The sequence below is a fragment of the Beta vulgaris genome, chromosome 8 (genome assembly GCF_026745355.1).
Source record: "Beta vulgaris subsp. vulgaris cultivar EL10 chromosome 8, EL10.2, whole genome shotgun sequence".
NCBI classification, from domain to species: domain Eukaryota; kingdom Viridiplantae; phylum Streptophyta; class Magnoliopsida; order Caryophyllales; family Amaranthaceae; genus Beta; species Beta vulgaris.
Window position 1 is genome coordinate 22,118,160 of NC_079209.1, and position 15,922 is coordinate 22,134,081.

The 15,922-nt window shown below is 47.7% G+C and overlaps 1 protein-coding gene across 1 annotated transcript; it reads right to left on the minus strand.

Moving 5' to 3' along the window:
• Positions 1–13,658: 13,658 nt before the first annotated feature.
• LOC104883667 (uncharacterized) lies at positions 13,659–14,312 on the minus strand. Its single transcript, XM_010668215.1, has one exon. It carries the CDS (start codon positions 14,310–14,312, stop codon positions 13,659–13,661), a length of 654 nt encoding a protein of 217 aa, XP_010666517.1.
• Between the last annotated feature and the right edge of the window lie 1,610 nt (positions 14,313–15,922).

The following is a 15,922-nucleotide window of genomic DNA, read 5'->3' on the forward strand; positions in this document are numbered from 1 at the left end:
TGGCAAGTAGGAAGAAGAAAAAACTATTTAATGTTATATGGCAATTTAAATCATTAAGGGTATATTAGACTTTTTATGAGGGGACACCATCTTCCTCCTCCATTCACTTATTTAATAAAGATATACGTTTTAAATTTAAATTTGAAAAAGGAATCTTTAGTTGCAAAATTTAAGGAAGTAGTTCTCTATTATATAAATGAAGAGTGGAGGAAGATGGTGTCCTCTTATAATATATCGGATATACACTTAATGAATTTAAATTGCCATATATATAAAATAATATTTTCTTTTTCCTACTTGTCATATATATTGAACAAGTTAATGATGGAATTAAATTTGAAATATCAATTAACTATGAAATTAAGGAGAATGATTTCCTCTTCTTACGTATGTGTGAAAAACTCTGATAAACAATTCAATTGACAATATAACTTCATTGACACAAACAAGAAAGAATAAATATATAATTTTCATATTAATAATTATACTTATAATATTTAAAACTAAATGTTGATTGTTATTTAGTAATCTCTAATTCTCTATTATATAAATCAAACTCTTCCACTTTTTTATATTCAATGATTGGACCATTGAACCTGATATACAAATTCTTCCACTTTATTTGATCATAAATTTTCTTCTATTTTACATTTCCTTCTCTTGATACTATATTTGAATAATGATGAACAAATAACTAAGAAAACCAACGAAATATCTATCTAAATAAACATATTAGAACATTAAAATTAATTCTAAATGTCTGTTGGAATAAAAAAATTGTAACACTGATGAATAACTAACTGAAAAAAAGAACGTTAATATGACATGCACGCATAGCGTGCAAAAAATGCTAGTAACAATATAGTAAATGAGCAACTCAGGTTTTCTCTCTTTCATTTTTTTTTCCTTATTTTTAATCCCAATACACTACCATTGAATTCAAAATAACCAAATTCAAAAGCTTCCCACCAAACAAATTGGGCTAGGGCTAGAACATGCAACCTTGCATGACACAATATTTATACCTCATAATACAAATTTAAATTTTACATACAACTAGACTTTTGATTCGTGCCATAAGCGGGTTAAAAGCCTTAATGATAGAGTAATTTTTTATGTTCAAGAGAAATATAATGATATTTGTAAAAAGAAGTAATTAAATAATACAAATAATTTATCAAAAATAGATATTGTGGAAAGATGTTATATGATTAGTAGTTAAGTACTATCAATTACTTATTAATGTATGATTCCTATTTAGTACTACTGTTTCGGGTAAAAACTTGTAATATGATATTTGTGGAGTCGTCTCGAGCTGTGCCCCCGTCCATTTCGAGCAAGTCTTGTTTGGTAGGCCATAATCATGCAAAATAAGGAAACCTGCCCCGGGGGTGCCCCGGGAACGCCCCTCTGACGCTCAAGTCAGTAAATAACTTTGTGGAGGGAGAAAGCAGTGAGAGAAGTTCTCAAGTGATAGATATTAGATACCTGGGTTATGGGGATACGTTCCCTACTTATAGAGAGTTGTTCCAGATGAAAACTGCAATTTGTATTGCCAACAAGGGTATTTTCGTCCCTTTAGTAATTTTGAGCCTAGCAAGGCTATAAGCTATTATATATGTCAGGCTTAATTCCCGGTGAGGGTATTTTTAGTTTTTACCTTGTCACATGTTATTGGGCTCGCCATATTTTTGGGCCCAAACATCTACTATTTTTTTGGTGCAATTTAGTACTACCACTGTGTTTACAACATAAAAAAATTATGTTCGTTGTTAAATTCTTAATAATATACTTCACATTCAAAGAGTTAATTAGTTAATTGTTGATTTCTAAATGAATTTATTCGGCTTTATATATAATAATTTGATAAGATAATTAAATTTCAATTAGTTTCAGTAGTACATTGCGCAAATTTGAAAAGTAATTCATATAAATCGAGCCATACAATATCTGTGCAGTGAAGAATCTCCTGAACTTGGACCTTTCACACATGAAGTCAGATTTAGCATACTCTTATATTTAGTTTATTGCTACAGAAGTCAGAAGACAAGCTTCTAGATTCATACTCCGCAGTGAATTCCACAGTTTAATGTGTAAGTTCATGATGCCATAGCTAAAGGCAATCATTTTGAATTTGACTTATGAAAGCCTGAAAGGACCCAATTGTAAATTTATATTTTAGTGGAGTAGATGGTGAATTGCTGATGATTGTCGACTACTTGGAATTTTAGAAAATAAACCCCTTCTTGTTACGGTTACATTTCATCACCTCGTTAATTTCTCTCATTTCTTTTCCCTTTAGTTTATTTCCCCAAAAATACGATCTCCAGTTATGATAGGCATTGATCGGCTCTAATGAGACTAGACCTAGTCCCGTAAAATTTAATATGGCTCCATTTTCACATGGTAGTGGACTAGTGGGTCAATCAGGTTTCCATTCCAAAATGAATCTTAAGTGTATTTATGTGTTTTCTTATTTTTTTCTCTCGCGTTTTTTTTTTAAATATCCGCTTATATGGATCATTAAAGTTATATTGTAGTATTAACTTGAATTCATATATAACCGAGGGAAGTTGACAAAAATGTCAATTAATGATATTAGTTGGGGTTCGATCTTCTATACTAGGAATGACAAGTGTGGATCTTCAGATCAAGATAATGGGTGATTGATTAAAGGAATTCAATTCACTTCAAGTTAATGTGATGTTATTAGAAGTGATCACATTTCAAAAATGCATCTTGTGTGACGCCCTCAAATTTGATTTTGAGTAAGTTTCGACATCCACGTATTTTGAGATTCATCCTCTTATGGAGAAAGTCAAGACACCCTTTTAGCAAGGTCAGCTGGGAGACCTGCACAAGACGAGAGTTAGACTACCCTGAGGGTTGATCCGGGATCTCCCCTCCGATGATCAAGTCAGTTGATATGTTGGGATTTGTGAAGTGGGTTGTCTAGAATTCCTTACCTCAATAAATGGGGATCTCCCTAGTATTTATATGTGTTGAAATGTTTGAAGAATGTCTCTGCCATGTTGGCACATAATTTAAGGATGGTGGGTCCCATTGGGGGACTTCCCGCTGGTAGCAAGTTCTGGAGCCTTGGAGCATGTAGTGGCCCATCAGGCCATATTGGGCCCAAACATTAGCCCCACGCAAAATATGTGGGAGGGACCACCGTTGATGCCACGTGTTCCGCGGAAATTACTCGGCCGCCCTTCAGGACCAGGTTGTTGCATGTTTCGTGGGGTGGAAAAGCCCTGGCTCGAGGCCACCTAGGGGTCAACGAGCTCCAGGTAACTCGAGGGAGTCAAGAGACCTCTCTCTCGAGGTTACCCAGGGGCCAATGAGCCCCCGATAACTCGAGGGAGTCAAGAGACCTCGCTCGAGGTTACCCAGGGGCCAATGAACCCCAGGTAACTCGAGGAATCTCAGAGACCTCGCTCGAGGTTACCCAGGGGCCAATGAGCCCCAGGTAACTCGAGGGAGTCAAGACACTCCGTTCGAGGTTACCCAGGGGCCAATGAGCCCCAGGTAACTCGAGGGAGTCAAGAGACCTCACTCGAGGTTACCCAAGGGCCATTGAGCCCCAGGTAACTCGAGAAAGTTTCAGAGACCTCGATCGAGGTTACCCAGGGGCCAATGAGCCCCAGGTAACTCGAGGAAGTTTCAAAGACCTCGCTCGAGGTTACCTAGAGGCCAATGAGCCCCAGGTAACTCGAGAGAGTCAAGAGACCTCGCTCGAGGTTACCCAAGGGCCAATGAGCCCCAGGTAACTCGAGGAAGTTGTAGAGACCTCGCTCGAGGTTACCCAGGGGTAAATGAGCCCCAGGTAACTCGAGGGAGTCAAGAGACCTCGCTCGAGGTTACCCAAGGTCCAATGAGCCCCAGGTAATTCGAGGAAGTTTTAGAGACCTCGCTCGAGGTTACCCAGGGGCCAATGAGCCCCAGGTAACTCGAGGAAGTTTCACAGACCTCGCTCGAGGTTACCCAGAGGCCAATGAGCCCCATGTAACTCGAGAGAGTCAAGAGACCTCACTCGAGGTTACCCAAGGGCCAATGAGCCCCAGGTAACTCGAGGAAGTTTTAGAGACCTCGCTCGAGGTTACCCAGGGGCCAATGAGCCCCAGGTAACTCGAGGAAGTTCAGAGGACTCGCTTGAGGCTACCCAGGGGTTGATGAGCCTTGGATACTCGAGGAGGCTCTGAGACCTCGCCCGTGGTTACTTGGGAGCCAATATGTCCCAGGCAACTTAGGGAAGCGACCTCGCTCGAGATTACCCGGGGGCCCCTGGTTTACTCGAGGAGCATAACACCGTAGCGCTTGACGGGTGTCCATCTCGACGGCGGCGATGGCCGAGATATCCCCCATTCAATCTGGGTGAGGTGCCTAGAAGTAGGTCTTCGACCTCCATCTGGGCGTGGATTGCCCAGGGAGTTAGAGCTCCTGTGAGGAGAGGTTTTCATGAGGGTACAGTCGCACTCCAACACTGGATTCAGCTAGGTTCCAGTCAAGCCTTGGGGGAGCTAGGGGAGACTGGACCAAGAGGCTGACGTTTATTGGGCTTTTTGATAGGCCCAATGACGTGGCGTCCTGAGGTGGCTCTGAGCCCGTCGGGATAAAAACTGTCCTTTTCAGGCAATCTATATAAACAAAGGCAAGTACTTTATTTTGTCTCATTTGTGCTCTGATCCTTTTTAGATTCCGCCTTTCTTTCCGTACGATCTCGAGAGCCTTGAAGGTCGGTTGCTTCTCTTCAAGTTGAGGACGAACCTCGAGAGTCTTTTTCTAAACAAGGTACGATCTCTCTTCCCTTACTTCTTTCCTTTCTTTCCTAATGGACCTCTTCTGATGGAGCCCCCCATCGATGGACCTGGAGGCACCTCTTCTAGCTCGGGGACCCCACATCCCTTGCTAGAACCATTGTTCGACGGGATCCGGGATTCCTGTGGTGTCCGCGGCTTTCGAGTGGCTGGACCCTATTTAGGTCCTCGATGCCCTACCATACTCGAGCGACGGTGTATCCGTGCTTTCTGATAGGGAGGGAGAGTTGAACAACCCCCCACTATGTTACCATTGCTCGACCCTGGGCCGTTAGGAGTTACTTAGATGATCTTCTCGATAACCAGGTTGTTCGAGTGATGGAAGGGAGCAGTGAGGCTAACTCTCTCACCGCGAGTACGAGCGGTAGAAGTGAGGATGCAGTAGATCTGCCACGAGGGATAGCCCGACCACTTCCACCTACGAGGGCCGTTTATGGACTTTATATCGGAAAATCTCCGGTTCCTCGAGAGCTCTTACTTCATCAAGCACCCTTATGCTCTCTACATACCCGAGCCTATTGAGACTGTCTGCACCCCACCGACGGGTTGCATTGCGTTATATAAGGCACACCTCGAGCTAGGGCTGAGATTTCCATTGGACCCTTTTACAGTCGAGGTGCTGTCCTCTTACGGTCTGGCCCTATGTCAGCTTATGCCCAACAGTGTGGGCTCGATGGTTGGGTTTCTGGCTATCTGCAAGATGATGGATGTTTGACCTTCCTTAATTCTTTGGAGGAACATGATGAAGCTTGTCATCATGTCCGCAACCTCGAATGGAGAAGGTTGGTGGAGCTTCCAGGTTCGTTACCCCTACAAGGTCGTTGGTGCTATGCCCACGAACCAACAATTGTTCCGTACTGAATTCATGTACGTGTATCGAGCCGAGCAGTGGGACTTTCCTTATGTCCCTCTACTCGAGGGTCCTAATTTATGGTTGATAAGATCCGTGCCTCGAATGACAGAGGACGAGGCCAGGGTAGCCATATACTATCAATGTTTTACCGTCATCGAAAGGGGTGACAAGAAGCAAGTTCCTCAGTTCTGGAATCCCGCCGCGGACGACCTGAGCAATGAGCATTTCTTGTCGACGATGGGGTTGAGCCCAGCCTATCCCCAGGGTAGAGACTTTTGTATGCTTAAGGCACTCGACCACCATCCTTTCTTTTAAGGCTGTTCTAACTGTTTGGTGTTATTTTGCAGTTGTAGCTCGCCAAAAGCTAGACGAGGAGATGCAGAAACGACTGACCGCCAACCAGAGGGTCCAGGAGCAGCTCAAGATGAAGCTGTCGAAGGGTGACACCAAAGTCCCTCGAGCCCCAAAGGTAACTTTTGCATATGAGTGATCATGTTTTGCATGCTTATTACTTTCTAACTCCTTATCTTTTTCAGGATCCTTCGAAGAGGCCAAAGGTCCGCCCCCCACCAAGTCTGCCATCGTCACCCCTCAAGGGGAGGTCGATAGGAGAGATGTGGGCACGGAGGACACTCCTCGACCGACAAGGGATACCCCGAAATCTAAGAAGAAGTCGGTCGAAGTAATAGAGCCGGAGGACGTCTCCTTAACTCGAGTGGAAGAGTTCCCTATCTCGAAGAAGAGGAAGGCTTCGGAGTCCGAGGCCGACACTCGGGGCTTTATGCAAAATACCACTCTTGAGAAGGCCGACCTCTTCGACTCGGTGGTCAAGAGATTCATCTCGAAGTCGGACCTGAAGCTCATCCGGGGTCTTACCGAGGAGGAGGAAGTCTAACACCTCCACTCATCCTGGATTGATGTAAGTTAGCTTCTTCTTCTTGGGCTATCGGTTATTCCGTGATATCGCTAACATTATTTTTCTTTCAGCACTCGATTCGTATGGCGGTAATGAGCCATCCACATACCGCCGGCTTTCGCAAGCTTCGAGCGGGGTTGAAGGAGAAAACTGAGTTGGCCGAAGAACGAGCCAAAGAGATCGAGGGGCTCAACAAAGGCTTCGAGGAGGAGAGGGCGCTTTGGGCCCAGAACAAGGCCACATTTGAGTAGAGGATTAAAGACCTAACAAGCCAACGAGACAGTGTCCTGCGAAATCGAGACGAGATCATCGAGGAGTGGAAGACGTCGAAGGCCGGTCTGGAGTTTGCAGCGGACATGGGCCTGGAGGCGTCCGAGGTGGCTGCTCGAGAGGCTATGGAGAGGCTCCACGATGCCTTCAGGAGGGTGTACCCCCAAGCTGACTGGTCTCCGGTCCAGGCGAAATACAATGCCTCAGTTAATGCAGCCTTCCACGAGGGTGGTGATGCCTACCCTGCGCTCGAGGTAGATGATGCCATCGACATCGGCGAGATTTTTGGGGAGGAACCCCAACAGGTCGATGACCCCTTAGCCTCTGGGGCGCCCATTGCTCAAGGGGAGGAGGCCCATGAGGAGAGCTCGAATGATCGAGCGAACTCGAGTGACAGCTCTTCAGAGAGTGGGGACGTCGAGGCGGTGTCTAAGACCTCGGAGAGCGACACCTCGAGCAGTTCTACTTAGCCTCTTGTATTTAGCAGCTCTTTTGCCTTTTGTTTTATCTGTACTTAGTTGTGCCCTGCGAGGCATTTAGGTTGCTGTTTTTTGGTAGAAATGAAGATTCATTTTTAGCCGAGCCCTGAGTGGCTTTTAGGATGTACTTTGCTCTTAATGGAAATGAAGATTCATTTTTTGCTCATCTTCTTGTCCCTTGTTTTTATTCCATTCGATGTTGTACGCCTGTCGAGATTTGAGGGCATTTATGGTAGAACCAAGAGACCAACGAACAATGCGTGCGTGGGGCGCATGAGGCCTTCTTTTGGGCCTTGCCACGTGTGAGCCCATTAGAGGTGGGCAATTAATGCCTTTTTAGGAAATTATAATCAAACTGCCTATAAGTACGGACATTTGGCCCTGCAGATTTCACAACTCTGCTTTCTTTTCTTCTCTCTCTAAACTTTATCTCCACCTCTTTGTCAACTTCGACCAACGATGTCTTAGCCCATGATAACTGCCTCGGCCCTTTGAGCGGCCAAACATCAAAGGCTGGTTAAGGCTGGCCTGGGCTCATCCTCGTCCTTGGGGGCGGCCACGGGGCCCATGTTGTGAAACTCGAGGCTGATCCCCCCGTCGAGGAGGGGAAGCAGCTTCCTTCTTTCTTGGCTCCTAAGCCTGAGCCGAAGGAGGTTAAGGCCGAGGCCCCATCTTCGGTCAAGATCGAGGATCCTCCTGGCCCTTCAGCACCTGCTACCTCGAGTGCTGTCGCAGTCGTGACGGCCTCGACGAAGAAACCCTGGCCTGAAGAGGCTATGAGATTACCGTTTTCTGCCGTCTCGAGTGCTGAAATGGGTGCGCGGTTTGACAAAGCCTCGGAGCACCTGGTGACGAAGCTGGACAAAAGGGCGTGCCTGACGCCCGATGGCCAGGAGGTCGAGGCCGTTAAGGCGACCATGACCGAGGTATGACGGATTTCTCTGTTCATACTAAGAACATCTTAGCTTTTGATATTCTGCTTGCTAACATCTTCTTTTATCAGTTGTCGTTCAGGGTGTTGGCCCTGACTCGAAGGTCTGTTCCCGGGATAGCTGCCGGGACCGTCTCGGGGGAGATGTCTTGGGACGAGAGAAACACTCTCGTCAATCGACTGCGGCTGGCCGAGATGCGACTCTCGGAAGCCCATGACTCGATGGCCAACTCCCTTAAGGCTTTCGAGGAGAAGAAAGGGGAGCTCGAGCAGTCCCTCGCAGATGCCATCGCACAGAGGGATTCCGCCAGTAGGAGGCATAGGGCGGCTCCCAAGGATTGCAAGAAGGCTGATCAGCGAGTCCAGAAGGCTCGAAAGGATGATGAGGCGGCCATTGCCAAGACTCGGGAGTGCCGGGAGGCCGTGGTCCAGGATTGGAAGGACTCCGACTTGGGGAGGGCCTTCCTCGAGGACGCCTCTCTGCAAGCCTATGAGATAGGCCAGGCCGAGGCTCTCCGCAAGGTGCGGGTCGTCCTCGAGAGGCTTGCCCCCGGTCTGTCCTGGACCGAAGTCGAGGAAGGTGTCAAGGCACTTTCCGTGGATGAAGGGTCTGCTGAGGCAGGCCAGGCCGAGGACCAAGTTCCTCCCCCACCAATCTCGAGGGGTGAACCGTGGCTCTTCGCCTCTTTTTCACGGCTTCAGCAGCTCGAGTGGCGGACCGTGGCCCTTCTCCTCTTCTTAATGGCTTCAGCAACTCGAGTGGCTGGCCCTTCTCCTTTTCTTCACGGCTTCAGCAGATCTTCTTTTTTAGGCTTTCCTTATGTCTCCTACTAGGGTAAACATTGTACCCTTAGGCTTTCTTATTTGATCTAAGCTTTTCTCTGGACTTGTATTGTAGCCACTTAGGTAGCTTGTACTATGATTAATAGAATAAAACTTCAGATTATTTGTTGTTCATTTTATTTGTTTGTCCCTTCGAGCTTTTATGCCTTTTATTTTGCATCGGAATTATCGTTATGCTTGAGTAATCTTGAGGCCTTTTTTAGTTTATACTTATTGTACCATTGCTAAGTGAGCTCGAAGCATTTTATATAACAAGTAATTCACAAAAGGCAATCTGTTATAAATAATGCCCAAAAAGACAAAAGGCAAGTGACCTGCGATGTTTACAACGATCGACATGCTTTTCACTGCCTTACAAAATGATTACAGGAGTGCCCATATGGTATGCCCCTAAGCTCGACGAATAAGCCATTTAGACATAAAATTTACGAAGGTTGTCCGCGTTCCATGGTCGAGGGAGGGGACGTCCATCTTGATCTTCGAGGCGGTAGGTGCCTGGACGGACTATCGAGGTCAGGCGATATGGCCCTTCCCAGTTGGGCTGTAGTTTTCCCAAGCTAAGCTGTCGTCCCGTGGACTCGAACTTCCGGATCACCCAGTCATTGACCTGAAAAGGTTGCTGCTTGACTCGACGGTTGAACAACCGAGTGAGCTTGAGCTTATAGGAAATGGCATTAAGGAGGGCTGTTCCTCGAGTCTCAGGAAGGAGATCGAGGTCAATCTTCTTTTCTTCGTCGTTGATGTCTTGATCATAAAACGTGATCCGGGGCTATGGAATGCCCAACTCGACAGGTAAGACAGCCTCGCTCCCATATACTAAGTTGAACGGTGAATGACCTGTTGCTTCCCGAACAGTTGTCCTGGTGGACCAAAGAATTCCAGGTAGGTCATTGATCCACGAGCCTTTTGCTCCTTCGAGCATCGTTTTGAGCCCTTTCAATACCACTTTGTTGGCTGCTTCAGCCTGCCCGTTGGTCTGAGGTCGACTAACGGTAGAAAACCTGGTTTCAATCCCAAACCTCGAACAGTAGTCACGAGTAGGGCCGCTGTTGAACTGTTTGCCGTTGTCTGATATAAGTATTCGAGGGACCCCAAACCGGGTGATCAAGTGTTGCCAGATGAATCACTGAACTTGCTTGTCAGCGATGGAAGCCAAAGGCGCCGCCTCGACCCACTTGGTGAAGTAATCGACAACGACCAGTAAGAACCTTCGCTGCCCTGATGCTGGAGGGAAAGGTCCCAGGAGGTCCATACCCCACATGTCGAAAGGCAAGGGGGCATGGATAGTGGTCAAGGTGCTTGCAGCTTGATGGGGTAAGTTGGCATGCATTTGGCATTCTTTGCATTTTCGAACCATAACTGAGGCATCTTCCCTAATGGTGGGCCAGTAATACCCTTCTCGAAGTGCCTTGGCGGCAATGGTTCGTGCCCCTTGGTGGCTTCCACATGACCCTCGGTGAGTCTCTCGAAGAACGTAGTCCCCCTCCTAGGGGGTGAGGCAACGGAGGAGGGGGTGAGTGAATGACTTTTTATACAACTGTCCTTCGTGATAGGCGAACCAATATGCTCGCCTTCGAACTCGCTCTGCCTCGATCTCATCTTCAGGGAGGACACCATCTCGAATGAATGCTATGATTTTTTCCATCCAAGAAGGACTCCTATCGAGAGTGGTTACTCCCCTATTAATGCTGGGCGCCTTCAGGACTTCCCACATTATGGGTCGAGGCGAGATATATTCTGTCGAACTCGCCAACCTTGACAAGGTGTCTGCTTGTTGATTCTCTGATCGAGGGATGTGAGTTATATAGAAGAGGGATAAGCTGGAAATTTCTTCTTTCACCTTCCTTAGATACATCCTCATACTGTCCTCCTTTACCTTGAACTCCCCTATTACATGTCCTACGATTAATTGGGAGTCAAAGTGGGCCTTGAGTTCTTGAGCGCCAGCCGCTTCGCAAAGCTAGATGCCTAAGAGCAGCGCCTCGAATTCGGCCTCGTTATTTGAGGCAGCAAAGTCGAACTTGACTACATACTCAGTTCTGTTGGCCTGCGGATCTAGGATGAGGAGCCCAACGCCACATCCTACTTTGGATGACGATCCATCGACGAAGAGGTTCCAGGATTAGAAGCCCTGCTATGAAATCAGCAACGGCTTGAGCTTTTATGGCGCGCCGGGGCTCGAATTTCATGCCAAAGTCTGATATTTGGTTGGCCCAATCCGTAACCCTGCTCGACTGATTTTCCCCCTCGGTCACCTTTCGTATAGGCTGGCTTGTGAGAACTTTGATAGGGTGAGCCTGGAAGTAAAGCTTAAGCTTCCGGGTTGCCAGAACTAGGGCAAAAATCATTTACTGGATTGGGGGATACTTGGACTCTGCGCCTCGGAAGGCGTGACTCATGAAGTATATCGGATGCTGATTCTTCTCTCGTTCGGCCACAAGGACCGCACTAATGGCGTGCTTAGATACCGCGAGATACACGAAGAGTTGCTAGGTGAAACTAATTTGGGAAGACTTGCTAGATGGTTTTTGAGTTGCTGGAATGCGTCTTCCGCTGAAGCATCCCATTCGAATGTTGACTGCTTTAGAGCTCGAAAGAAATGGAGGCTTTTGTAGGCAGATCGAGAGAGAAAACGCCCTAAGGCCGCCATGCAGCCGGTTAGGCGCTGAACTTCTTTAACAGTTCGAGGACTTTTCATCTCGATAATGGCCTGAATTTTGTCGGGGTTAGCCTCGATCCCTCTTTCGTCGACAAGGAAGCCTAGGCACTTTCCTCGCCTTAGACCGAAGACACACTTCTTCGGATTCAGCTTCATGTTGTGGGTGCGTAGAGTGAAAAGTGTTTCTCTTAAGCCGGAGAAGTGATCTTCTTCTTTCTTGCTTTTGACGATCATGTTCTCGACATAGACCTCGACATTCCGTCCGATCTGCTTTTCAAATATCTTGTTTACAAAACGCTGGTAGGTTGCCCCGGCATTCTTGAGGCCGAAAGGCATCACTTTATAGCAATACACCCCTGAACTTGTGGTGAAGGCGGTATGGACTTGGTCTTTGGCGGCCATCGGGATCTGATGATACCCCGCATTTGCATCCATGAAGCTGAATAGTGCATGGCCGGTTGTCGAGTCAACCAGCCTGTCGATCTTTGGTAGAGGGAAATCATCCTTTGGGCAGGCCTTGTTCAGGTCTGTGAAATCGACGCACATCCTCCAGGCTCCGGTTTGCTTTCGGACCAAGACCACGTTGGCTAACCACTCAGTATATTGACATTCTCAAATGAAACCAGCGGCTAACAACTTTTGCACCTCCTCGGAGGCTGCTGTACTCTTTTCGGCCCCTTGGTGCCTCAATTTTTGTTTGATTGTCCTATGTGCTTCTCGAATGTTGAGCCGCTGGACCATAAGTTCAGGGTCGATTCCAGGCATCTCGTCAACAATATAAGCGAAGACATCTTGGAATTCTTTGATGACCTCGAGGATTTGAGTCGTAATCCCTTCGCGGACCTGCTTGCCTATTCGGACCGCCCGATTTCGTTCACTATCGATGCACACCTCTTCATCTCGATCCGCAGGGTGAGGTCTCTCGTACCGCTTTGGGTTATCGGCCATGTAGCGCCCCATCACAGGGAGGGGCCCTTCTGGCTCGAGGCACTTTCTTTTACATGAGACTTCCTCGTTATGGCTTTTTAGACTGTTGACGTAATATTCTCGGGCGGACTTCTGGTCGCCGAACAACCGAGCGACCTTCCGGTCGTCCCCCTCGAACTGCAGGAGGAGTTGATACGTCGAGATGACGTCCTTTACTTTATAGAGTGTGGGACGCCCTATGATCACATTATAAGGAAGGTTGCTGTCGACCACTAGGTAATCGATGATTACATTCTGACCTGCCCCTTTCTCTCCCATTCGTGTAGGTAGTTTGACCGAGCCGAGGGGATGAACAGATTGTCCCCCAAATCCCACCAGCGGCTGATCAATGGGGGCGAGGTCTTTTTCTTCGTATTTCAGCTTCCTTAAGCAGTCCATAGTGATGATATCCGCAGAGCTCCCACTATCAATCAGAACTCGACCTACCCGCAGATTGGCGATTTTCATTTCGACAACCAAAGGGTCGTCATGCGGGGTTTGTATGGGTCGATGACTATCTTTGAAGGTCATAGTCGGGAGTATTGCGGAAGAGGTCGCGTCACTCCCGTGTTTCAGGGTGTAGAGATGTTTTTTGCGAGAGCGGCTGGTTAAGCCACCTGAGGCGAACCCTCCTGCAATGACGTTAACGTACCCTGCAGTCTCGTCAATTCGAGTATGCTTTTCTTGGCGGGGTTCAACTTTCTTCTTATTTGGATCCTTCAGATATCCGTTCAATTTCCCTTCGTCGGCTAGCTTGTCTAGAGCTCTCTTTAGTTCTCGACAGTCACGTGTGGTGTGACCACAATCGTGACGGAACGCACACCAGAGTCTTTTGTCTCGCTTGCTGACTGATGTTCGGATGGGATTAGGCTTCGGCAGGGGATATTTCTCTTTGATATCTAGGTAGATCTCACTTTGATTCTAGTCGTACCAGGGGTTATTCCAGTTGTTTTCCAATCGAGGCTTCTTGTATTTTTCTTTTCGAGGGACATCCCTGGGGTTGTCCGCTCGAGGGGTGTATTCGTGGTTTCTCTTTCCGGAGCTAGGCTCCTCGTGCGTTTTGCCGATATCGGAGGCCTGAATGAACTTTTGAGCTAGGTTCATGGCTTCTGAGAACAACGAGGCCTCGCTTTCCGTGAGCTTTATCTTGAATCTGCTCGAGGGATATAACCCGGACATGAGCGCGATGAATGCGACGTTGTCCTGTAGATTAGAAACTTTGAGCGATTCTTTATTAAATCTCTTGATGTAGTCGGCTAGGTCTTCTTCCCTCCGTTGTCTGATCGACATGAGATAGATAATGGTCTTCCGATGTCTTCTTCCCGCAATGAAGTTCTGCTTGAAAGCTGCCTCGAGGGCAGTGAAGCTCGATATGCTCCCGAAGGGAAGCTCGGTGAACCAGGTTGTGGCCAAACCCTTTAGAGTGGTCGGGAAGAACTTGCACCATGCTGCCTCACTGCTGGTCTGAACGCTCATTTGCGCCTTGAAAGCTGCCAGATGGTCGATAGGGTCCGTTGTCCCATCGTAATGATCGATGGGAGGGACTTTAACCTTTTGAGGGGTGAGAGCCCTCATGATGTTCTCGACGAAGGGCGTGGAGAACCCTAGGTTACCCATTTGAACTTCCGACTCATGGCTGGACTCGGAGCTCGACGCCCACTGTCTATGACCCCATCGATGTCGAGGCTCTTTCTCCTTTCGAGGCTCCCTCTGTTCCTGGGGCTCCTTTTCCCGAGGATCCCTCTCTCGAGGTTCCCTTTCCCGAGGTTCCCCCTCTCGAGGTTCCCCCTCTCGAGGGTCCCTCTCCCGAGGTTCCCTCTCTCGAGGTTCCCTCTTCTCCTGGTTAGGGCTGGGAGGAGTATTCCTTGCCCTGGACTGCGCTCGTTTTTCGTTCAGGACTTCTCGGGCGTCACGGTTACCGTTCCTCAGGTAATGCTGGTTGATCACGTGTCGTGCGTCCCCTTTGCTGGGGGCAGCCTGAGTTGCCCGTCGAGACACCCGCGATTAGTTCGGTGGATCGAGGGCTATGACCTGGGGTTGATCGAGGTTCTCTGCTCGATTATGGTCAATCACAAGTCGAAGCATAGGAGGTAGAGGAGGCCTATTCGAGGCACCTTCTCCCCCTACCTGGAAGTTCAATATCAGAGCTCGGAGGCCGTGCTCAAAGTTGTCACTGAGGCGGTCGGCTAATTGCTGAAGGTCCTGCTGAGTGACCGGGTTCGGACTGGTCTGCTCGAATCACGGGGGGCCCGCTGGGGTTGGAGCTGTCCTAACTTGAGGTGCCCCAAGGTTGACTGAGATTGCAGCCTCTCGAGGGTTAACCTCCTCGAGGATGTGCTGTTTGCGAGCCGAGAGAATAGGTGCCCGTCGGGGGTTCTCCGCCGTTTCGTCGGCCACCTCATGGGACGACGCCCTCGAGTGATGAGAGGGGACGAGAGTCCTTTGTCGTCTCCGGTTTCTCCGAGTGATGGCCATAGCTTTTAGTTCGATGTCCCTACAGACGGCGCCAACCTATTTCGGGTAAAAACTTGTATTAGGTGGGATGATCGAGATTAAGATTAATGAGGGCCGGATGCTCGGAGACTGCTTGGAGACCTGCACAGGACGAGAGTTAGACTACCCCGTGGGTGGATCCGGGATCGCCCCTCCGACGATCAAGTCAGTTGATGTGTATTAATTGGGATTTGTGAAGTGGGTTGTCTAGAATTCCTTACCTCAATAAATGGGGATCTGCCCAGTATTTATAGGTGTTGAAATTTGTGAAGAATGTCTCTGCCATGCTGGCACAAAATTTAAGGCTGGCGGGTCCCATTGGGGGACTTCCACGATGGCAGCACGCTCTGGAGCCTTGGAGCATGTAGTGGCCCAAACAGTCTCCATCGCACTACATCAAATCTTTTCTAGCAAGACATACAATACAACTCCACCAACAATCTCCCAAGACATGTTCTTTCGGACTGATAAGGTCACAAGATGGTTTACAACATTTTGTTGGTTTTACTTGATATGATATTTAAGAGCCGGTAAAGCTCAGTTCAATGTTAGGTTTTTCTCTGTTTATCGATTGGATGTATTATCGCCCTAGTTTTTAATCCACGTTTGATTAATGCAAATTTTGCATGTTAAAAAAACTATAAATTCGTACAAAAGAAACTAACAATATACTAGATGTGTGAGATTTTTGT

Excerpts from the sequence above, each read along its gene's own strand:
- LOC104883667 (XM_010668215.1), bottom strand. The coding sequence starts at position 14,312 with ATGAGGGCTCTCACCCCTCAAAAGGTTAAAGTCCCTCCCATCGATCAT.